The sequence below is a fragment of the Cicer arietinum genome, chromosome 1, assembly GCF_000331145.2.
Source record: "Cicer arietinum cultivar CDC Frontier isolate Library 1 chromosome 1, Cicar.CDCFrontier_v2.0, whole genome shotgun sequence".
In the NCBI taxonomy this organism is placed as follows: domain Eukaryota; kingdom Viridiplantae; phylum Streptophyta; class Magnoliopsida; order Fabales; family Fabaceae; genus Cicer; species Cicer arietinum.
Window position 1 is genome coordinate 43,822,513 of NC_021160.2, and position 24,808 is coordinate 43,847,320.

Consider the following 24,808-nt stretch of genomic DNA (forward strand, 5'->3'; position numbering starts at 1 on the left):
ATATATTGTTAAGATCTGTTAACACCACAATGAATGTAATATTATAACACCTCTAAATATAATGTTTTATATCCGTATTACAAACTATATGATTAGATTAAAAATTATCATCCTATAGATAAAATTATATATTAATCTTCAATTTTTAAATATATTATATACATACATCAAAATTAATATTTCGTGGACTTTTAATAAATAATTAAGTTAATTTTAATGTATTTCATTTATCTACCAATGTCAAATTTTATAGTCTCTATCTATGTGATTATAATCTTTAATCAAATGAAAAATTTTATAACACAAATATATGAAGATGTGATATATATATTAATTTTGACCACACAAATAATCCAAACTCTATGATACACATGGATAGATGTTTTACCTCTAGCATGTCCCCAATGTTGACAATGAAGGCATTTGGCAAGGGATTAACTGTAACCCACATGCCATCTTTTTTAATTTGAAGCCCTTCTACATCATTGAGTTGTAGGAGGATAGTAACACCTACTGGATCTGAATGATTTGTTAAACCAATAACCTTTTCTGGTTGAGGACAAGGAGGGTAATAGTTCATTCTCATCATTTGTATCCCTTCTTCAAATAATTCTCTTATTTCTTCTATCTTCAATGCTTTTCCAATATTACTAACTATAGCCATCGCTATATTTTTTATTTCTTCTGAGTATAACTCTAATGTATCTCTGCATATCATAAAGAGAAATCAATTTTCATATTTTTTTAAAATTGTCTCTTTGAGAAATTATTAGCCAATTTACTTTCTTGTGAATATAACTCTAATGTGTCTCTTTGAAAAAAAACCGAGCCAGTTTACTTTCTAAAAAAGTTTTCACTTTTATTTTTTTAAAATTTGTTTTACATATTTAAATTGCTAGTAAGAAGATGAAATATTTTTGTACTAAAAAAAAATCATGATAGAAAAAAGATAGAACTCAAACAATGAAGATTACATTTTTAAAAATAATAAAAATACTATTTTTGACATTTTTATATATTCTTAAAATATTAGATCTGTTTCTAAAAATTTTAAAAGAAAAAATGTTGGATCTGTTTACTGTGTTTATTATTTAAAATAAAAATTAAAATAGAAAACATGAGAAGTAAATAAGTGGGTAGTCTTTTCTACTATGACGTTGAGTTTGACTAGGGAATTAGAATACTTTTTGTACTTTTATTAATACAAATTTTACTTATAAAAAATATAAGCTCTACTATACGATAAATTCTAATATGAACTACACTCCAAGATGTTGATAATTTTGTTTTTTTTTTTTTTATTTTTATAATTGAAATATTAAATTAAATGATATTTATTCAATAAAAATACAAGTAAATAAATATATATACTAATTCACATTAAATTATTTTTAAAAGTGGTTCACGTTAGAACTTAAAAAAAAAAGTTAAAAGTGGTCTAAATTAAAACTTAACAAGAAAAAATCAAAAGCATTAGAGAGAAAAAGAGAAAAACCTTAGAGGAAGAGGAAGTTGTGGAAATAAGTGGGGCATTCTAGAGTGTTTAGGAAGGGTTGTCATATAAAACATATCAGCCCAATCAAGCTTTTGTTCTTCACTCACAACAAATGCTTGTCCAAATCCCTCCATATGTTCGCTACTTTGCCAAAACTTTTTCTTCTCTGACATTGGAAGCTTGAAGAATTCTTGAATCTCCAATTTTACTTTCTCCACCAAACAAGAACTTATTCCATGGTTTACAAGCTATAGAAATAGTATAATAATTAACAAAAAGTAAATTAATACTACTAAAAAAATTCAATACTGCTTAAAATTTAATTAGTGACATAAAAATATTTTGTACTAAAACAAATGACATAAATATATATATTTTTTAAGAAAAAAAATTAGAAAAGAGAACTATTATTAATAATTTGAACTTTAACTCTTAAAGACCACAAAGTTAAGTTCTTATAAATTATCTAACAGTTCATGAGCAAATGACACAAAAATAGATAATCTATTTCTAATTTCGTAAGGACTATAAATTTTTTTAAATTGAAGATCAATTTTATTTTTCAGATATCTAATTTATGTCTTTAATATTAATTTGAAATTGTGAGATAAACATTTCATATACAATGACTACAATATTTTTGTCTAATTGTGGTTGCACCATCAAATATTGTCTGATATTTTGTGAGTCCAAGTTTCATAAAAAATCAATTGAGCGTGGGGTTTTGACTTTATTTTAATCAAAAAGTTTTATAAAAATTATTATGGTGTTTAAAAAAATAATATAACGATGTCTAAATGATGTTTGTTTATACATATCTAAAATTCTGAAAAGCTATTTTACACTATTAATATTACCTACGTATTATATTATATTATTACTATATATTTTATTTGTTATGAGAAAGACAAAAAGTTCATAAGTTCAAGTGTCTCATATGACATATATGTTTGAGTATTCTCTAACATATATACTAACTAGTATCATTTTTTTATTAAAAAGAATTAAAGAGGGAAAAAGACCTGAAAGAATCCCCAGTCTTTGCAAGCAAGGTGAAGCTTAGTCAATTCTGAACTCCCAAATTCAAGTGAAAGCAATCTATGCATATCAATAATTGGAATTTCAAGAATATTATCAATTTTAGTGAGTACCAAGCCTTCATGTTGAGATTGAATATATCTTGGTGGAACTTCTGAAATATTCTCTTTAGCTAACTCTTGAACCGATGGTACCAAAAGAGAAGTGCCAGATGGATTCTTAAAATCTTCCATATATAGCTTTTTCTTCTTCTTTTTCTTCCTTTGCTATGTTATTAATATGCAATATATGTAATAAGCAAAATAATCTATGGGCTATTTATTGAAGGTTTAATGATCACTTTGAATCTTGATTTCACACATGAATTATATTGGTCATCACAATTACAATTGCAACGTGTAAATATTCTATTTGTATTGGAAATATGGCTAGTTATCCTTATCCGAAAATATGGCAACTTTTTGGTGGTCCCAACTTTCTAAATATGCATTCTAAATCCTTCCAAAAATAAGTTTCTACTTCCTAGTTCCTACTACACAATTGCTATATGTTGCTATCATATATATATATACATGTATCTTGTGACAAAATGAAAAGAAAATATAGTTAAAACAAGTTAAAAATAAGCTATATAGTTAAAAATAAGCTATATAGTTAAAAGGCTAAATTACATATGTGGTCCCTTAACTTAATTTCAGGTAACGTTTTAGTCCTTTATCTTTTTTTTTTCTTTCCGATTTAGTCATTTATTTCTAAAAATATCAAATAAAGTATGAAAATATGAGTTTATTTGAAGATTTGCGTTACAAAATTGATGAAATTTGTATTATATTGAAGAATATAATTAATTTTATGAGTTTTGATTGAATTTTTTTTTGAATTTTTGTATAAAAAAGGATATCATTGTTGAAATTTTAAAACATAAAATATCAAATTGTCACTTAAAATTAAAATAAAGGACCAAGTCGGGAAAAAAAAAAGATAAAGGACTAAAACGTTACCTGAAATTAAGTTAAGGGACCACGAATGTAATTTAGCCTAGTTAAAATAAGCTATTGTTTTTTATTTTGTCAAATAACACGGCAATTGTTAATTCACAATTGAAAATAAAATCACAATTGATCTTTATTACTTTCATTCACACGTTACCTATTGATATTTTTTACTCTTTTGTTCATAGCTTCATATTTTAATTTAGGTTGATTTTTTTAAGTATTTATGATTAATCAATTTTAATTATAAATTAGTTTTTAATCGTAATGAAAAAGTGTTATATGTTCATCTTCATGTTTTTTTTTCTTTTTACTTTTTTTTTATTGATTAGTTCTTCAAATTTGTATTAATACATTATTTTAACCATCTTTTGATAAATTTTTATTTATTTAACTTATTTTTGTTGATAGACCTTATTGATTTTTTATGTGGTGTTTTTAACAAATGTCGCATGTATTAATCTTAATTATAAGTATATAAATTATAAGACATGGAGTTGAATATTTTACAAAGAAAACCCCTATAATTTTGCATAAAATTTCTTTCACATTTTATCAATTAATATATTTTAAGACCTATATCAATAAATAAATAACATACATGAGTCGATTCATGTTGGAAATTTCTACTCGTGCACGGAACGAATTGCACCATATCCAACAAACCACTACAAATATTAATATGCCCATAGTTTAAAATTTTCACTTTGTTAATTATTTAACATTTTATTCTCATTTTACAAACACATGTACTATAAATTACTACAAATATTGATATTATATTCAAATTTATGCAAAATATTCCTGCCCGTCTCACAATACTGTTTGCATTCGACTATTTCATATAGATTAAAAAAATATAATAAATGAATGAAAGAAAATAAAGATTTTATTAATTTATCTTTTATCATCTATTGATATGTTCTCATTATAATAAACGTAAAGTAGAGAATAATAACTTGGAATTAGTATAAATTTTATTAATTAGAGGCTATAATTAAAAAAAAGTAATTAAAGTTGCATTAGAAATTAAAAGTGATAATATTTTGAAATAAATATTATTTTGCAAATGCAACAATTACTTTAGGATTGAGGGAGTATTTACTTTAAAATTTAGACATGATTAAGTTAATTTTTTTTTAATTTATTGAATTATATTTATTTTAAATTTGTATTTACTGATATTTATATATTTTATTAAAATATTATATAAAATATGAATGTTTTATTACAAAAATACATGTCATTAGAATGTGTATTTTATTGAGATGTTATAAATTTAATCAGACCATATTAAAAAAATATTTTTTTGAGAACGTAAATAGTGAATTATGTTCACGAATCCCATGTTGGAATCCAAAATCCAGACTATTGCCTTAAAAGAAAAAGAGAACTTTTTGTTACACCTACGTGCATTCTTTAGACATATGTTCATTATTTTTCAAAAGTTAGACCATTTTCGTAAAAGAAAAAGAAGATTTTTTTGTTACACATACATACATCCTTTAGACATTTTCATTATTTTATATAATTATATGGGAAATATAGAGTTCCACGTGATGATACAAAATTATATGTATTTTTATTTGTATTGTTTATTTTATTGACCCAATTTAATAATAATTTTATTTTAAAATAAATATACTTTTTTAAAATAAATTTGATTTTCTATTATATTATTTTATTTGTAATTATAATAATATTAAAATTTTCATAATATACATATAAATAATTGCTTTTCAATACGGTCCAACGCAAATACTCAACTAGACTAGTTATAAATAATTTTCATATTAAGGGTTTTATTTGCATTATTGTCCTATAAAAATAATCTATAGGGATCATGGACCCATAGTGCGACATGGATCACTATTTAGAAAAATGTTTAAACCTCCAACCACAACATATGTCATCTTTAAGTATAGACTTAATTGTAATGTTTATTTTACAATATATATATATATATATATATATATATATATATATATATATATATATATATTATCACATAAATGATATAATTTTGATAAAATAGATTAAAAACAAATATGTATTTTGTATTGAACCGTCATTATTACTCAGTAGTCACATTCTTATTTATAAAGACGATGAAGATTATAAATATGAAAAATAGCCATAAAATTTACCCTTTTATATTACCAATAGATTTTCATTTGTTTTATTTATTTATTAATATACATTTATTTATTATATCTAAGCTAACCTAAGTATTATTAATATGATATTTTAGTAAATGAAATCCATTTTCTCAATAAAATAAATAAAGTTTATTATTTTTAAAAAAATTTCGAAAAATATAAATGAGACACTTGTAATAAGACAACAAAAATATTATATATAAAATTAAAGGAAGAGCTAGAACGTAAAAAAAAACACACAAAAAAGTGGTTATATTTATGGCATAATTGTGACAGACTCTTAATTTAATTTCAAGTAGTCCTTTATTTTTTATTTTTTAATTTAGTCTTTTATTTAATTTTAAGTAATAATTGATCATTTATATCTTAAAATATCAACAATATTATCATTTTTTTAACAAAAATTCATCAATTCTTTTAAATAAAACAAATAAAATTAATTATCATCTTCAATATAATACAAATTTTATCAAATTCATAACTCAAATATTCAAATAAATATATTTTCATTCTTTATTTGGTGAATTTGATGTTATTGGAGATGGAAATATGAGTTTATTTGAATATTTAAGTTATGTATTTTATGAATATATGAATTTTTTTTGAAATTGATATTGAATTTTATGGGTTTGTGTGAAGATTTTGATGAATTTTCTATTTTTTTTTAAAGAAATGATAACATTGTTGATATTTGAAGATATAAAAGTTACTTAAAATAAAAAAAAAAAAAAGATTGCATCAAGAAGAAAAAAATAATAAATGACTGAAGTGTTATCCAAAATTAAGTTAAGGGATCACATTAATTTGTAAGAAATATAATTTTTGTTTTACATGTACATCAAATTAAGTGAAAATAAGTTTCGCTCCACAATTAATATAAAATATATTTATTTTTAAATTTTAGTTCAATTAACAAATACTAATATATTAGATTTGATGACTTATTTTGAATTCAAATTTTAAATTTTATAATTATATATAAATTTATAATATTTATCATCTCTATAAATATTAAAAAATATATTTCTTTTGTGATAAAATAAAGAAGTAAAATTTAAATTACACTAAATAAGAGAGATAAACAAATGAGTAAAATAAAAGTAATATTTTTTTCCTTATTTCAATCAAATGTTTAAGTAGGGGTGGATAAAATCGAGATAAAGATCATTCTATTCAATTTGATCTTGAATACTTTAAATGATTTGATATTAACCGAACTCGACTATTCTCTCTCATCAAAGAACAAAAAATTGATATTATATTATTATTTCTTTTTATATTTAATAACATTCTATTGTCACACTACTCTTATTTCTACACGTGTTTATATTTTTGGTATAAATTGCTACACGTATTTGAATCAAGTCCATTGAAAGAACGTGTTTTACTTCATATGTCCTTTTCCTGGCCTCACTTTCAGCCAATAATTTTGAAAAATGCGCTCATGAAAGCATTTTTGGATTACTATCCAAAGTATTCTTGAACGTTACGTTTTCAACTTTTCATACATAACCAGCATTTTCATTGTGTTTGGATTTCAGTTTAGCTCAGTTAGTCAACGTAAATTTAGCTGAAACGGCGTTATAGTTATTTTTAAAGGAAAATTTATTTTGTAATAATAATTGTTTTTATTTTTTAAAATATCTTAATATTACTCGGTAATAATAAGATAATAGAGTATTAAAATGAAAAATTGTCTATATAATTTTTCGAATATAAGAGGGAAATCTCTCTTACCACTCCACCACTTAGCATTTTTTAAATTATCTATATTTTTAGAACAGTTAAAATCTCAAAATTAATTATTTTAAAAAATATATTTTTATTAATTAACATTTCATTTTATTTTCAAAAAATAATTTACCTTCAAAGTTAAATGAACACATTAACAAAAAAAAATTCATAAAGTAAACTAACCATAACTAATATTTCATAATTAATAAAACAAGACATCAATACAAATATAAAAAAGCAAAATGACTACTCCGCCAAGATCTATATTATATAATTCAACCATAATTTTTTCCCACACATAATCAAAACAAACAAGCCATTAGATTGTGATTCCACAATGTTATCAAGCATATTTTCAACTTCAAACGAAAATTGACTATACATGTCTTTATTCTGCGCAACTTATAATTATAAGTTTAGTAAAATTGATTAGTGGATGAAATCAAAATGATGCTAATAATAGTTACAACTACATTCAAAGAACACCAAATCAAAACGGAAAAACAAAGAACGTCACATCGAGACGACGAACAATATATCGTTGCACTCAGACGAAATCATAGAAAAAATACAAGAGAAAACTAAATTTATGTAAACACCACTTATTTAAATAAAATAAGATAATAAAATAATTTATAGAGATAATTTCGAACCAAAAAATATCTCCAAAACACTCATGTGGTAAATGAAGAAGTAAATGGACTACCTTTAGGATAGAGGGCTAGGTTTGAGGGCTAGGTTTGGCCGCATTACAGTGGAAACAACTGTTTCATTACACTTCATTTTTTAGTTAAATGTTTTTTAAATGGATTTAATTCATATCCTCTTTAGCTTGAATTGGAATCACTATTATTTCTTTAAGAACGGGGTGACATTAATAGACTAATCACAAATTCATAACATCAAATCTTTAATATAACATCACTATCACAAAAACTCATTTTGCATAATGAATCTAAGTTTTACCGTCACATCATATAAACTCGTCAAGTCAAACATAGACACTTAATTCATTCAACATCTAATATTACGATTATATCAAATAATACACATTCAACAAAAATTAATTCATTCAACACCTTATAAGCACTTCTATTCTATATTTTAATCTCAAAATTCTTAAATGTTTACATTAATTAATTTACCTCTCAAAGGATTATAGCTGAACGTAGCAAGTCTCAAATGAATCATTAGGAATACGGTTTCCCGTTCATCTCATATTATAATATACTCGTGAATTCAAACGTTCTCTAACTTGTTACCATATTTTGACGCTTTCGCACGATAGTTCGAGTCCACAAGCGAGAAACTTATGTTCATTTGACTCCTCTTCATCTAATCGATCCAACTGAATAGATTATAAGTAAACGTCAAAAATAAAATATGAGAACACATTCTAAAAGGTTAATTTCGAAATTGGATCAAATAAACATATCACAAGTCATAAAACTAATTAGTTGATAATGTAGTCACTGTTCACATGGTCATTTTGACGTTAATTTTTCTCACATAGAACTTACGGTAAAGAAAACTGGTACAAAATAATTTTGAAAAACTATGTTAAATTAACTAACTCAATGAAGGAAATAAGATACTGAAATTTGGATAACTCAGTAGCCTTACGTTTCCTATTTCCTCTTCCTTTGACGCCGGCTAAATGTTTTTCTCCCGCTCCCTTTTTATTTTTATTTTCTTTATTAAAACAATTATGGGTTTAAGTCCCTTCACACACATGGGTCAAGTCCATTAGTCCTCTATATATTTTATATTTTTCTATTATAATTTTTATTTTGCTAATACAAAATTAATAATGATTTAATCTCATTTTAATATTCCTCCAAACACAATTTAATTTTCAAAACATTACTAATATTTTAGAACTAATATATAATACTTATAAAATATTGTAATTAACGTAACTAAGCTTTAAAATAATATAAATTATGAATAATTGAAACTCCCGTATTTAAAATAATCATTATAACTATACTTATTTTTCAAAATATCACATTAAAATACTACCACATTTAGAGAATAGTCAAAATTATAAAATAAATAAATATAAAATTAACACTTTATACTAATGACTAAATCATAATAAATATATATAAATTCAATATGCCATAAAAATATATATAAAAATAAAGAAAATCAAACACAATATTACCGATATATCAAGATAATTATTTATAAAATAAATAACTAAAATAGGAATGGGTTAGAAAAAATTAAAACATAAATATGTGCACACACTTAACATTATTCAATCATACACGAAAATATCACACTAATTACCAATGCATATATACACTTAAAATTTTATTCTCTAAAATAATTATATTAAGGCATTATTAATTTTAGAAAAATAAATAAAAAATAATATTTATAATTAAGGTATTATTAGTTTTAGAGGAACTAAAAACGAAATATGATATATTTATATGGATAAAAAACATACTTAATTATATCTTAAATAAGTGGTTGATGACTTATATTTTATTGGTCAATAAAATATTCAAAGTGGTTAATTGCATAAACTTGTTTATGTGTAAAAAATATATCTCCATTATTAAAAAATAAAGTTGAAAAAAAATTGTCAAAAGAAATTTGAAAAAGATATTTATATTGTGAATAGTAGATATTGTGTCGACTATTGTGTCAAATTTATGTGTTCAAATAACATTTTTCTAATGATAATTTCATCCTATCTCTTTTTAACACAATATTTGAAGTCTATTTTATCAGGATTAAATAAATTTTTAATCTGTATAAACTTTGGTTTTATTCCACGTAAAAAAAAATCATATTTTTTAGTCCTAAAAAAATCATATTTTTTAGTCCCTAAAAAATTATTCTACAAACTGATTTAGTCTTTAGTGGAATAAAACACCATCAACTTTGAAAATTTTGAATGATATTTCGGAAGAATTTTTGGAACTTTATTTGAAGTTTATTACACATAAATTTAGAATTTTTTAACTAGAAACAAATTAAATTTGAATTTTTTTAAGAGTAAGTTACCAAATTGCCTCGTGAAATTGTAGGGGTCGAGCATTAACCCCTTGAAATTTGGAAATAGGAAAATAACACCCTAAAATTGAAGGTTGTCGAGCAATATAGTCATTCCGTTTGTTTGTTACATTAATGAGGTTGACGTGAGCGTTAATTGCTTATGTGACGAGCCAAACTGTTGTGCAACTCATTGCCACGTAAGAGGGGCTAATTTGCCTTATTTTGGAAATATGATGGGCAAATTTGTCCAATTTTGAAAATAAAATTGAAATTTGTTTTTTAAAAATAAACTAAAACTCTGCCATGATTGCAATTGTAATATGTCCATCTATATAATCCATTCTGGTTTTTATTTTTTTTTATGATTTCATATGTTCTTCTTCCAAGAACCTTAATTTATATAATCTACTCTTCTTCCTCTTTCATGGTATTCAAATAGTAGAAAATGAAAAAAAAATCAAAAACCACTTATTCTTCTTCCTCCATTGGTGAAAGTTTGAACCTAGTGATTCTCAAATGTCAATGTGAAAAAAAAAAGTTATTGTAACTAAAAAAAGAACTTTGGAAGAATTTTTTTTTCATTTGCTAAAGGTAATTTCAAAATATAGTAAAACAACAACAATACAAAAAACATGATTCAAAATATATCATTTTTAAAATGTTAACTCATATGTTTACTACCTTGGATTTGGAGGTCACATCATTGGATTAGGATGAAATACATTAAATCTGGTGTGGTGGTGCTCTAATGGATGGAGGTGGTGGTGCATTCATAAGTGGTAAGGCTCCTGATGGGTGGTGACCTTATACAAAATCCGTTATGCTATATAACTAGTCCTCTTAGTCCATATGTTTTCATCTGTAAAAATATGAATCAGTGTACACAAGTCAACTCCTAAAATTGCTCACTAATTACTAGCAATATGGTCATTACAGTCATATTAGAAATTACAATATGTGACTTGAGTTATCATTCTATCCTTAGACATGTACCTGTTGGGACAACACTTGATCTTTACGAGTGGGTCCATGTTGTGAAAGTGAAATTTTAGTTTGACTTTGTACCTCTTGTGCCTCAATTTGGAGGAGAAAATTAGAAAAATTGGAGAAATGACTAAGTAAACTTTGAAATAACAATAGAGAAAAATGGAAGACAAAATTAGGTGGGAGTGTAGGTCTCCTGATGGATAGTGGGGCATTCATGAATGGTTGTATAGATCCATCACAATATATAATTGTGCCTCCAAGTCCATATGTTTTAACTTACAAAAATCAGAATCAATATACACAGACCAACCCCTGAAATTGCTTACTTACTAACAATTTGGTCCCTATAGTCATATTAAAAATTGCAATACAGTTCTTGAGTTATCATTCCTTTTTTTCTAGTTCCTGATATATCTCATTGGATAGGTATCTCTTGGGACAACACTAGATTTTCATGAATGGGGGAAACAAAAATGAAAAATTACCTTTGGCAAATGAAAAGAATTTTCCAAAGTTTTTTTTTTTGTTGCAACAATCTAACAACAACTTTTCTTTCACAATGATATTTAAGAATCATCGGGTTCAAGCTTTTATCTATGGAGGAGGAAGAATAAAATAGTTTTTGATTCTTTCATTTTCTACTATTTGAAAACCATGAAAAATGAAGAAGAATTATATAAATGAAAATTCTTAGAAGAAGAACATTTGAAATCGTTGAAGAAGAACAATAATGAATTATATAGATGAAGATGTTACCGTTTGAATGATGATGTAGTTTCAATTTTGCTTTTAAAATCACACAAATTAACCCCTCATATTTCTTAAATCGAGTTAATTAATCATTCTCTTATGTGACAATGAGTTGACTAACATTTGAACTAGCCACATAAATAGTTAACATCTACGTCAATCTTGATAACATAACAAACTAACGGATTGACAATATTTCCTGACGTCTTTCAATTTCATAATATTATTTTCTTATTTTATAAATATCCGACTTAAAATGTGGCAGGCCGTTTTAAATCTCACTCCGGTTAGAAAAATGTCATCGTGCCTGCACTTTTTAATTAACACAGATTTTTAAGTAGGTTTTTTCAAACTGATTCTAGTGTCATTTTTTAACATACATTATGTTTTATTTTTTCTTGTAAATAAAGTAAGAGGGTTTACCTCAACATTTACATGGATAATCTTATACTTTCTAATATCTTTTATCTTCTTTCCATTATATTATAATGCTAAGAAAGACAATCAATTTCAATAAATAGAAAGTAAATGTCACATATTTATAACATTAACAAAAGCAAGCAATATTAAACCAATTAATTCTTATTTTTTCCATTATTAATCTTGGTCACTAAAAGTATTTTCTTTTAGAAGTGGCTTACAATTGGATCTAGTTTTTAAATAAACCATGAAGAGCAGGCCAATCATGATGGATCCTCTTAATTCTACTACCGACAATAAAGTCACAATCTAATCCAATAACATACTTTTCTTTCACTATGTAACATTCATTGTGCTTAGATGAACGGAATGCAGTATCTATGGGAGGATTTGACAATTTTCTTATTTAAGGGTAAGAGATTATGATATCAAATGTTTTTGTAGAAGTATCTGTTAATGTGATACTAAAAAAAAAATTGACTTATAATGATACACAAAGTTTATCACTAAAAGTAAAAAATTATAGATAAAGATCAATAATATTTTGAGTGACACTCAGATTCATTATCAACTTTAAAGGGACGTCTTGCTATACTTTGAGGAATGTCAGTGCATGTTTTGAGTTCTACCTACAACAACGACTGTCACTAAAAACTATATCAATATAAATAAAGAATTGGTCTATTGCTACGGTATTGTCTGTCACTAAATCCTAGAAAAATATAAATAAAGAATTAATCTATTCCTACGATAATGTTTGTCACTAAAACCTAGAAAAATATAAATAAATAATTAATGTATTTCTACGGTATTGTCTGTCACTAAAACTTATTATTATTTATTAGATTAAATTTATTTTATTTTCCTACTAATTGTAATTCTAAATTATTAATACCAGTAAATTAAATTTAAATTTATAATTTATTTTTATTAACTAATACTATTGAAACATACAATAAAATATAATTTAATTTTACTAATTCTATTAAATGCATGTTACTTGCATTCCTAACATTTTAATTATAGCACTAACATGAGTATCATATCCTTGTGGCAATATTGAAATGAAATTAGATCATACAAAAAATATATTTCTCCACTAATTTGATCAGAAAATCTTTTCTCTAAAATCTATCTTTCCATGCTTTCAGAATCTATCTTTGGAGTTGAAGAACGAAAATCAATTTTGACAATTTCTGAGATGAAGACGTGAATAGTTGTTGCATGAATCGACTTTTGTTGAAGTGGTGAATTGTTGTTGCGTGAAAAGAATTTTGGGTGAAGGGGTAAATTGATTTTTTGATGTGAATATTTCAGTTATTATATATTAATATTAAATTAGAATATGTGACACTCCCTCTGTAGTGACAAACAAAAATATATTACTAAAAGTTAAGTGTAACAATAGATTTTTTTTTTTTTTTTGTAGTGCACAAAATAACAAATTTTAAAATTCATATCCAAAGCACGTTAAGACTATTCACCATTATTAATCTCACATTGCAGTCATGGAGCATTGATGTTAATTCTTTTAAAACTCTGCTTTCACAAAGGATTATTTTAATTTGTACATAAAATGGATTATTTAAAGCCTAATTTCATATTGCCAACCTTTGCCTTTGAAATATACCCATTTGAAAATTAAGAGGCAGTTTACTCTCTGAAAATATTTTCTGTTTTTATTTTTTAATTTTATATCTTTTAGATGTATATTTTAATATTTTATTATTTCTGCATATATATATATATATATAAACAATTATTTATCTCAAGAGTCTCTAATATTTTATTAACAATTATTAAATGCTCACAAATTTAAAAATGTTTGATAAAATAAACCACCCCTAAGCATGTTGCCATGCCAGCTAAAAATGTGGGATACATAGCATTACAATAGAAAAATGTAGGATCTATAGAAGATCGATTTATCCATATTTTATTTTGCAATGTTTATATTAATTAGATGGGTGGTGCAAGAGAAAAATCCAGAATCACAAGTGCAATTAGCAATGGGCTTGATCTCTTAAAACAATTATTAAGTCACCAATATAAATTAGTTAAATCCAACTTGCTCAATAGTAAAAAGAATAATAATAGCAACATATTTATTTCGGTTATTATTATAAACAAAATAATTATTTTTAATGTTATTAATTAATTTTTAGAATTTTATATAAAATATAATTTAAATTTCCTAAATTGTATATTTAAATGTTAAACATTCAATTGTCAACATTTAATATTTTCTTATTATAATAAAATTACATTATGAATGATTTTCTTATTTTGTTGATGTAAGCATTCATTATGTCTATTTTGTATTTTTTTATAAGTTAGTACATATATATATATAATACAAGAAAACATTGATTTTGTGGCAACTTAAAAAATATTTTGTGGTCGAAAAAAATCTCACAATTACTGATCGAGAAAGTCTTCACAAATACTAAAATTCAAATTGGTTGTTATTTGTGGCTGAAAAACCCTTCACAATGTACTAAAATTTCAGCAGAATTTTGTGGCGGCCTAAACCCTCACAAAATCACAATATTGGAGTATTGTGAGGACTTAAGCCGTCACACAAAATAACACTTTTATAAAGGTAAATTTCGTCACAAATGAGCATTTTGTGAGGGTAAAACCGCCACAAAGGAAGCCTTTTGTGACTGCCTAAGCCGCTACAAAGGCAATCGTTTTTGACTACCTAGGCCGCCATAAAAGCTATATGTTCTCCTATAAATATCACTACTCCTCTCATTTTTCATTTCTACGTTCTCTTTGAATTTTCTCTATACATTCTCTCTAAATTATCTCCCTACCTTCTCTCTACAAATATTTTTTCTACATCATCTCTTGAATTTCGGTAAGTTTTTATTTTATATTTTGTTTTTTAATATTATTTTTGATTTGAAGTTATTTATTTAATAAATACTATTTAATTTTTATTTTGACAGTGGTGCTATTGTGTTTGTGACACCCTAAACTCAAATTGAAATAAAAAGTAAAATACACTAGTTTTGAAAGAGATTCGCAGCGGTTCCAAAATACAGTATACAAATTTTCTTTTAAACTATAAAGTTCAGGAAGTCAAATTCACACTTACACAAAATGCTTGCATAAAAAAAATTTCAATTAAAAACCCTTTAATATCGAATATAGTTGAGGTTTATTAAATAAAAATTTCTGACATGAAAACGCGTGCTAAACTTATAGACAACTAATTTCTACATCTGAATAAAAGATAAAAATAAGACAATTGATCAATCGAATTTATAAAAATCTAAATTAATTCATAACTCAATAAAATATGACAAATTACTCCCACTCAGTATCACCTATCAGAGCGTGGATCACCAACTGATAACCTGAAATGACTGCGCTCTCGCAAGCGCCAAATACAAGCAACGAGGGGTGAGTTTCGAAAACATGTAATAGTATACAATAATTGAGAAGAACTCGTAAAATATATTAAACACAGTATCATATTAAATCACAATCAACAAGAATAATCAAGGTAAAACATTGATACAATCCATAACATCAAGTAAGTAAACACACAAATCAAGTAATATTATGCATGCTCTTATACTCTAAACTCCTCCTCTTTCTTTGGTACCATTCTAACTCTGAAGGACTTAGTTAGGAGGCTTGATACTATGCCACCACACAAGTGCACAGACAATTCAATTTGGCCATGTCCTCATAGATCCCCTCAACTCAACCCGAGACACATATACGTGACAGTCGAGGTAAACACGTGTTGCATGGTAGCTCTCGACATTTGGAGTGCTACCTCCAAGTCACCTAGACATTCCCCACCCGAATACCTCCAAGGTCTAACAATCTTACCCTAAGGCTCAACAGTAGACCGCCACGATCAGGCTCATTCATTTGTACTTCCCTGGAATCACTAGGTTTGTCATGCCCTACCTATATGATGACCAAATAATCTACACTTCAAAAGTTATCAACATCTATTTTCTCCCCTTGTTGGTCTTGGTTACTCACTCCATTAAGAGAACCATCATTGACACAAGTCAAGTTCATCACTATTCAATAAAATGCAATATGCATTTCGTGATATTCATCAAGGTAGTAACATCATAGGTCAACAAGTAATGATCAATGCATATTTTCATAGTCATATATTACATTCAGAATTTATCATCATAATACACAAACTCCAATAATATATGATTTTCACTACAATATAATAATACAAAATCATTCACACGCACTATTCAATTGAAATTAATTTAATAACAATTCATCACATTTTATATCATATAACAATATTATGGTAGATATAAACCAAACATAGAATACATCAAATACACAATTCTACAATAATTTAACTACCATACACGCTTCAAAATTTAAATCAAACAACACCCTATAAAAGTTTCTAACTCGTATTTTAACCTCACCAAATTCAAGTTTTCTCGTTAGTTAATTATTACTCAAAGGGATTCAGCTGTACGTAGCGAGCTCCGAATGAATTATGGGAAATACGATTTTTCGCGTTCATCTCACTTAATTTACACTCATGAATTCGAACTCTCTCTCACCCTATACCTCATTTGGCGATCTCGTACGATAAGACATTAATTTCAGCAACGTCGGAGCAATCCAGAAATAAATTGTTTGAAAGCGGGTCCAGAGAATAACCAAATCGTAGCTGATAATTTGCGATGATGATAAAAATGTCAAATATGTAATAAATGATATTAAGAGCAGAAACAAAATTGAAATTATGGAATGGAGAAAAATAATGTCAGAGGTCCTTACCGACACGAATGACTTGAAACGATGCTTATGGATAACAACAACACTGAAATTAAAATTAAAAGTGCATCAACATCTAACTTTAATTATGACAGGTTCATAACAAAATGAACGATGAATGCTAGGTTGATCGGAACGCACTTACCGTAACGCCACCGCCGTCGGGTTTTCGTGAATGTTGGCGAAACTTAAAAATGAAGAGATAGAGGACAAATCGACGTGGAGAACGCGAAATTGCTTGTCGATGTTTTAGTGCGCCACTATGGCGGCCAAAAAAGCTTTTGCGGAAATGTTGATGCCAGAAGGAATAGGTCAGAGTTTGATTTCTTCTTCATGTGACATATAAACGAGAGTGATTTTGATGAAGATAATGAAAAGAGAAGGAAGGTATTGGTCATTCATCCGTATACAATGGAAGATAAAAGAATTGAATTGTGTCGGGTGTTTGGTTACAAAGACGGTGGCCAAAGAAAAGAGATGAAGTCTGCAAGTTTTCTTTTATTTTATTTTTTTTTTCAGCGGCGTGCATTTGGTTTGCTGAAGTATGTAGGATTATTGGTGTTAGGCGGTGGGGACCAGATATGACTTATAATAGCCACTAAACTGATTTCTATTGTTTCGGCCATTTTTTATATTTTATATTATTATTATTATTCAAAACTTTTCTATTAACATTGCTATCATTAGAATAAAAATAAATAAGTAATTATTAAATATCAAGTTAGCAATAATGATAACATATTTCACAAAAAAAATAATAACAATTTAAAATTAATATAAAAATAAATATACTTAATATCCATATCAATAATTTAAATAAATTATTAAGCCAACACACGAGAAATTATCAGACTATAGGAAATACACATGAAAGAAATATTAATTGTAATTATTTATCAACACATATTATAAACACATGCAACAAAATAATAATAATATTTTTTTTAATTCCTATTAGATAAGTGAAATAATTTATTATAAAACTTGGGTGTTACAGTGTTTATTGCGAAGAGTTGTTAGTTGTTTATAAGCTTCAAGTCAGACACTATTCGACATCAATTTATATGGTTATTATTAAAAAAAATTATTATTATTATTAAAATGTGGTGCTATAGATTAGTAATTTATATAATTATTATTAAAAAAATTATATGGTTATAAACTATTTTTATACTTAATATTTTATTTTAGAAAATATAATATATTATTTTTAAAATTGGGTATAATATTATTTTTAAAGTTTAATATTAGTAAGATTTGTTAAAAAAAATTACTAGTAAAATATATTTAAATCATAAAATTTATACTAAAATTAAAATGTAGTTATTTTTTAAAATGTTGATGAAGTGTAATTTTTTTTTTTGTAGTTATTTTTGGTATTATGATTCATTATGTTAGTAAAATATAATTTTATTTGCAAATTGTAATTTTTTTAGAAACAAAATAATACTTATGAAAAAAAAGATTTATAATAATGATCTAATCATAAAATATGTAATATTAAATATAAAATATTTTTATATTATTTTTAAAATACATAAAAGTTCATCATTTGAAATGTTAGTAGATTTGTCCAAAAAAAATTAAAAATTATGTTTTTTTACATAATATATGATAAATAAAAATTTGAAACAAATGTAAAATTTATTCATTTTAATGTAACTATTTTTTAAAAAACATTATTAAAATTAATGATATTAATATTTGTTGTTAGTCATTACAAAGAGTTGTAGTTGAGTTCCTACAAAAATTTATATACTTTTACCATCTCAACTTTTGTTTATAAGGACTTATTTTATGAAAAAGTTCATTAAAGTTCATTTAAAATTTTATTTTAGTTTATATATATATATATAGTATCTATTATGATTTATTATATTGTTTGTAAATAATCTCTTAATTGACATATAAAGTATGACATAATTTATTATTTAGTAATTTGTAGATGCTAATAACAAAATAATGCTTTTGAAAAATAAAGCAATTTATATATACATCATCGATCATATTAATGACCGTGTTGTTTAGGTCGAAGACTAGTGGCGGTGTACTTGAAGATGAAATGCAATTTCAAACTATGTTGTCTCCAACACCAATTAATAATATTTTTGAATTTTATGAATATATTATACATTACTATTTAATTATGGTGTGTTTAATTTTTGGTTTGGTAGTAATACTTTAATTAATATTAAGATTATATTTTTATTTTTATATATAATGTTTATTTTAAATTTAATTTAAATTTAAATTTTTTATTTTTAAATTATATTAATATTAATTTTATATATAATATCATTTTTTAATATTAAATTCAAATTTCATAATTATTTTTATAAATAAAGTCACACATTTGTGGCGGCCTAAGCCCTCACAAAAGACAACTTTTGTGGCGGTTTAAGCCCTCACAAATTTGTGACATACTTTTCCGTCACAATTTTATGAGGGCTTAAGCCCTGACAAATGGTAACAATAAAAACTCAATTTTGTGGCTGTTTTGTCCGCCACAAACCTTTGTGTCTGACTTATTTGTGGCTGCCAAATGCAACACAAATATGCAACTATTATAAGGGATTCTAATGATCGAATGAATCAAAATAAATATAAAGTAAAAGATAAATAATAAAAATTATATGTAGATCTATAGGGTTTTAGTTCATGCCTATCCGTCCCAAAGTGTCACCTTAAAAGCAATAAAAAAAATGTTATTTTGAGAAGGATAAAAAGATAACATATTTTTAGTTAAAAAAAAAAAGAATAGCATATTTTTAGTTAAAAGAGCAAAAGATAACATATTGTTGATCCAATTGTTTTCCTTCTATACTTTGGCTTCTTTTTTGTTAATATTTTTCTTTCTTTCTTTCTTCATTTTCTTATCATCTTACTTCTTCAAACTAAGATACTAAAAAAAGAAAGATAAAACATTTCTACTTACTAAAACAATAATTATTTGATTTGATGAAGATGTATTCTAAGAGTGACAATAGATGTAACAATTGAAAACTATTCCTTAGCAGAGGACAATTATTGAATATTGACAAAGTAGAAAAAGTAAGATTTTTATAACATTAGCAAAGGGAAAGAAGATTGAAGCACACATGTCTTACATTGATGTGCTAAAAAGTAAGCATTAATAATACAAGAAAGCAATCACAAGATCTGGAGCAATTAGTCAAAGAAATACAAATTCAACGCATTATTGAAATTTGGGCCAATGCCGAATTTAAATCATAAGTCACAGTGTCAAAAATAATATTTTACAGTGCATCTTTTACATCGCTTTTTAACTAAAAACTTTGTATAATATTTTAAAATTAACCGGAGATACAACAACGCTTTTCTGACAAGCGCTTTTGCAAAAACACTGTTGTAGGGTCATAATGTTTGCAACACTTTTGCTGAAAGTGTAACACTCCGATTTTTAACAGCGCGAATGTATTTTTTTATTTATTTTTAAAACAAATTTAAAACAAAACAAAGAATTTCAATTGTAATAGCCTTTTTTTTTTTTGTAAAACAAACAGAAATCGAATTTCTTAAATAAAAGAAGAAATACATTTGGATAAAATACTTAAGTCGTAACATAACGACAAAAGTCAACAAATATTTAAAACATCAAAATACACCGGGGCTATGAGGCCTATCAGACATAGCTCATACCCCTGGGGTATTCTCGGCAGACACCTATACAAAAGCGTTGCTCCAAGAATTTTAACTCCCCCACGTCACATCAAAAATCGGTACATGGACCCATCAAAATAAAAGTCTAGCTGACAATATGAGGTATAGGCACAATCTTCCAAATTGAAATAAATACATACACCAAAGAAATACATCTATCCCCTATACAACCATTTAATCTGATCATGATTTCAAAAAAAAAAATTATACGACCCGAGTGATCTCCACGTGCCGCGCAACATCCTTCTGACACAGCATCGGTCAGGTATGTCTAACTACGTATCCATCTCTAGGGTACTACTCGATAGGACGATCCTGATTCTCATATGAGGGCAAAGTCCAGATTTTCACAATAATTGTAAAGGTCACCAACCGAAATTAACAAATATCACTTAGCATTTAAATTTTAAATGCACAAAATAACCTTTCATGTTAGCATGCTCCTTGAAAGGGTTTTCATATGTCAAACATGCATAAACTACTTGAAAAATGAAGTTTTTAACAAAACTGCACTATCGTATTCGAATACATCATCTTTGTATTCGAATACAGTGCTGTTTTGCAAGTCAGTAGCAAAATCAGCACATCTGTATTCGAATACAACATTGTTGTAGTCGAATACAGTGCTGTTTCAGAAGTCAGTAGCCAAATCAGGACATATGGATTCGAATACAACCTTCTTGTATTCGAATACACATCAAAAAATGCAGAAATCAACTTTTAAATGGTTTCACAATCAATCCACACTTACACACAAATCCAAACAATCAACTTACAAATTAGGACACAATCACAATTGAGCATACATATACAATCATCACAATATATCAAACATGACTCGCGTGTCAAACACCCTAATGCAATGCGTATATGCCAAAATGCTAAATAAGCACTGTAAAAGGCTTTTAAAATCTATATTACAAATCATTTACAACACTTTTTCTATAAGTGCTATACAATGCTCATATAGCACATTTTATACAGTCTTTCTATAAGCGCTGTAAAAGGATCATAAGACGCTTTATATATAGTCTTTTAAAGAGCTTTTTGTGGAAGCGTTGTAATAGATTAGGTCTTTTAAAGTACTTTTTGGAAGAGCACTGTAAAAGGTTTTTTTTTTTTTTTTAAAATTATCAAGTAAACTGATAATAATAAATCTCTTCATTTTCCTCTTCATTACGTACTCTCCCTACGAACTTGGCAGTGCGAAACCTCTTCATTTTCCTCTTCATTACATACTCTCCATCTTCATTACTCTCCATACCAACCCTATAGACCCTCTTCTCCCAAGTGCGAATCTTCTTCACTACTATCCTTACGAACCCTCTCATATCAACCCTACCGATACTCTACTAACTAATGCGCCCTCTTCTTGTTGTTCTCTGTCATTTCTACTTAAGCGAAGTGGTAACTCTAAACTCATCGATTGTTGTTGTCAATAAACTGCATGTTGAACTTATACTGCTACTTAGACTTGTACTAGCATTGAACTTATACTGCTACTTAGACTTGTCATATGTTGAACTTGTTGAACTTATACTGAACTGAAATTATAATTATACTGTGTCAAATGTGTAGATAAATGGATTTCAATAATGATTTAACTCCTCAAAATGATAAAGTTGTCAACACTAATAGTTAGGAAAACGAAGTTAAACATGGGGCAACTATTATGCAAATAGTCATCAAAGCAAGAAGTAATGGAATTAAATTTGAGGTATATTATACTTTGTTTAGAATTTATTTTTTATCTTTTTTGAAAGCATGCACTTACTCTATGAGTTTATTAGGTGGGATGGAATCAAAGTGGCCAACCAATTGAGTCCAACCGTTCAATGGTGGTAAGTTACATTGGTGCTGTTGTTCGTCAAAATTACCCAATAACAATTGATGATTGGAGAGATAAAAATTTGAAGGATGCTAAAGATATATTGTAGAATGATATACAAGTAACTTTTTTACTCCACTTTTTTGTTACTTAGAATTTTTTCTATTGAAATACTTTTACTAAAACTCTATATTTATTTGGTTTGCAGTTAGCTTTTAACGTTGATGATGTGAGAAAAAATTATGTGCTTAGAGTTGCCGAAAAAATACACAGAGGATTTAGATCTCATTTGTCAAATTGCTACTTAAGAGATCTTAATGGAAATTTGAATGTTGAAGCTCCGAAAATATACAAACACTACATATCAAATGAAGAGTGGAGTGCTTTTGTAGCTAAATGTGTAGACCCCGCTTTTGTAGTAATATTAATTTATTAGTATGTGTGCTTTATTCATATTCTTGGCGTATTTTTTTTACATGATCGTTATTTTTTTTATATATAGAGTATACGTACGGAAAATCACGATAGAGCATAAAATCCAATGCTTCCATAAAATTGTAAGTAAACATCACTTTTATACAATGTGGTAGATTATAAACTATAGTTTCTAACTAATATTTTGTTTATGTCTTAACGAATAGCTTCAAGAGACAAAATCTGATCAAGCATTAGGTCGTCATATTTTGTGGAAAGAGACTCGTTTGAATAAGGACGGAATAGCTGATAATGAAAATGTTCAACAAGTGATAGAACAATGTGAAAGTATATTGTCTTTTAAAAATTATATTGAATTTATCTTTTTAATATTACATGTATTTTAGGAGAATCTAGAACAATGTTCTTAAAATACAGTGGAGAATAAACAAGTTAGTTGCAGGGACATCCTTGGTAAGGTATTTAATGTTCCTGAATATTTTGGCCGTGTGAGGGGTAAATGATTTTGCGTAACTCCATAAATCTATTTTTCACATGAGAAGCGCACAAATCTATCTAATGAGCAAGTACTAGATGCACTGAAAATCCTAACAGAGCAAGTTGCATATTTGGTGAAAAAGGATAAGGAAAAGCAACTTCTGGAGTGTCAACGTGAAATACAATTGGAAAGTAAAAATGGTAGTTGCAACATTGGTCGTAAAATTCTTCAAGAGGTAATTAGTTACTTAATAAAATAAGAAATTCATTCAACCTAATTGTTTCACATACTTATGTATTAACTATTGATTTAGGGTGTCTCGTCTTGCGTGCTATATTTATCCATCCATACTCATTGCATGGTTGGATAATAAACATTGTACAACATCTTGGGAGAAGTATTACACAATAATATGATCCTTGTCGGCCATGTTAAAGTTTCACTTGTGATTGCTTTAGAACCACTTGCATCATTTCCTATACCTGACAAGATGGAGATATGAAGTTTTTGAGAAAAGCAATAGGTAGTTATATGGCATGACTCAAAAATATTGTTGGCATAAATACGATATGTTTAATTGCTTTGTATGTTTAATTGTATGATTATGATTGATTATGTTTAATTGTTGATTTTTCCGCTATTAACTTTAATTTCATATTTATTTAGATTCTTAGAAAGTCTAAAGGGAATGATAAGAATATTCCTCACCAAGAGCTAGTCATTTTACCAGAAAAGGTTTGACAAATACATCAATTGTATACAAAATGATTAGCTAACTATAATAACTAACAAACTGGTCAACCTCATTTTTTTTTCACATTCAAGCAAAACCTACCAAAAATGTAAAGAAAGTTGATTCAAAAAATAAACCCGTCACACCACAAATGCAGGTTCGTGGTATAATATTTATTCAATCACTAATTTATTTAGCTGCTTCTCCTAAAATAAATCTGCCAAAAATTAACCTGCTTCCCCTAATCCTAAATATATTTCCCCTAAATCTTCTAGAAATCC

At 26.3% G+C, this 24,808-nt stretch overlaps 1 protein-coding gene and 1 long non-coding RNA gene across 2 annotated transcripts in view; both read right to left on the reverse strand.

Moving 5' to 3' along the window:
- LOC101507231 (protein SRG1-like) overlaps window positions 1–3,064 on the reverse strand; it is a 4,047-nt gene extending 983 nt beyond the window's left edge. The window contains exons 1-3 of the mRNA XM_004488632.4: window positions 2,518–3,064; window positions 1,496–1,743; window positions 389–707 (exon numbers count right to left, since the gene is read on the reverse strand). Coding sequence (XP_004488689.1) covers window positions 389–707; window positions 1,496–1,743; window positions 2,518–2,766 — 816 coding nt within the window. The 5' untranslated portion in view covers window positions 2,767–3,064. The remainder of the gene's footprint in view (window positions 1–388; window positions 708–1,495; window positions 1,744–2,517) is intronic.
- Window positions 3,065–15,699: 12,635 nt separating this feature from the next.
- On the reverse strand, window positions 15,700–17,576 carry LOC101507547 (uncharacterized). The gene is made up of 3 exons (XR_001143132.3): window positions 17,518–17,576; window positions 17,376–17,418; window positions 15,700–15,961 (listed from the first exon to the last, which is right to left on the reverse strand). It is a non-coding gene; the product is annotated as an uncharacterized lncRNA (long non-coding RNA).
- Between the last annotated feature and the right edge of the window lie 7,232 nt (window positions 17,577–24,808).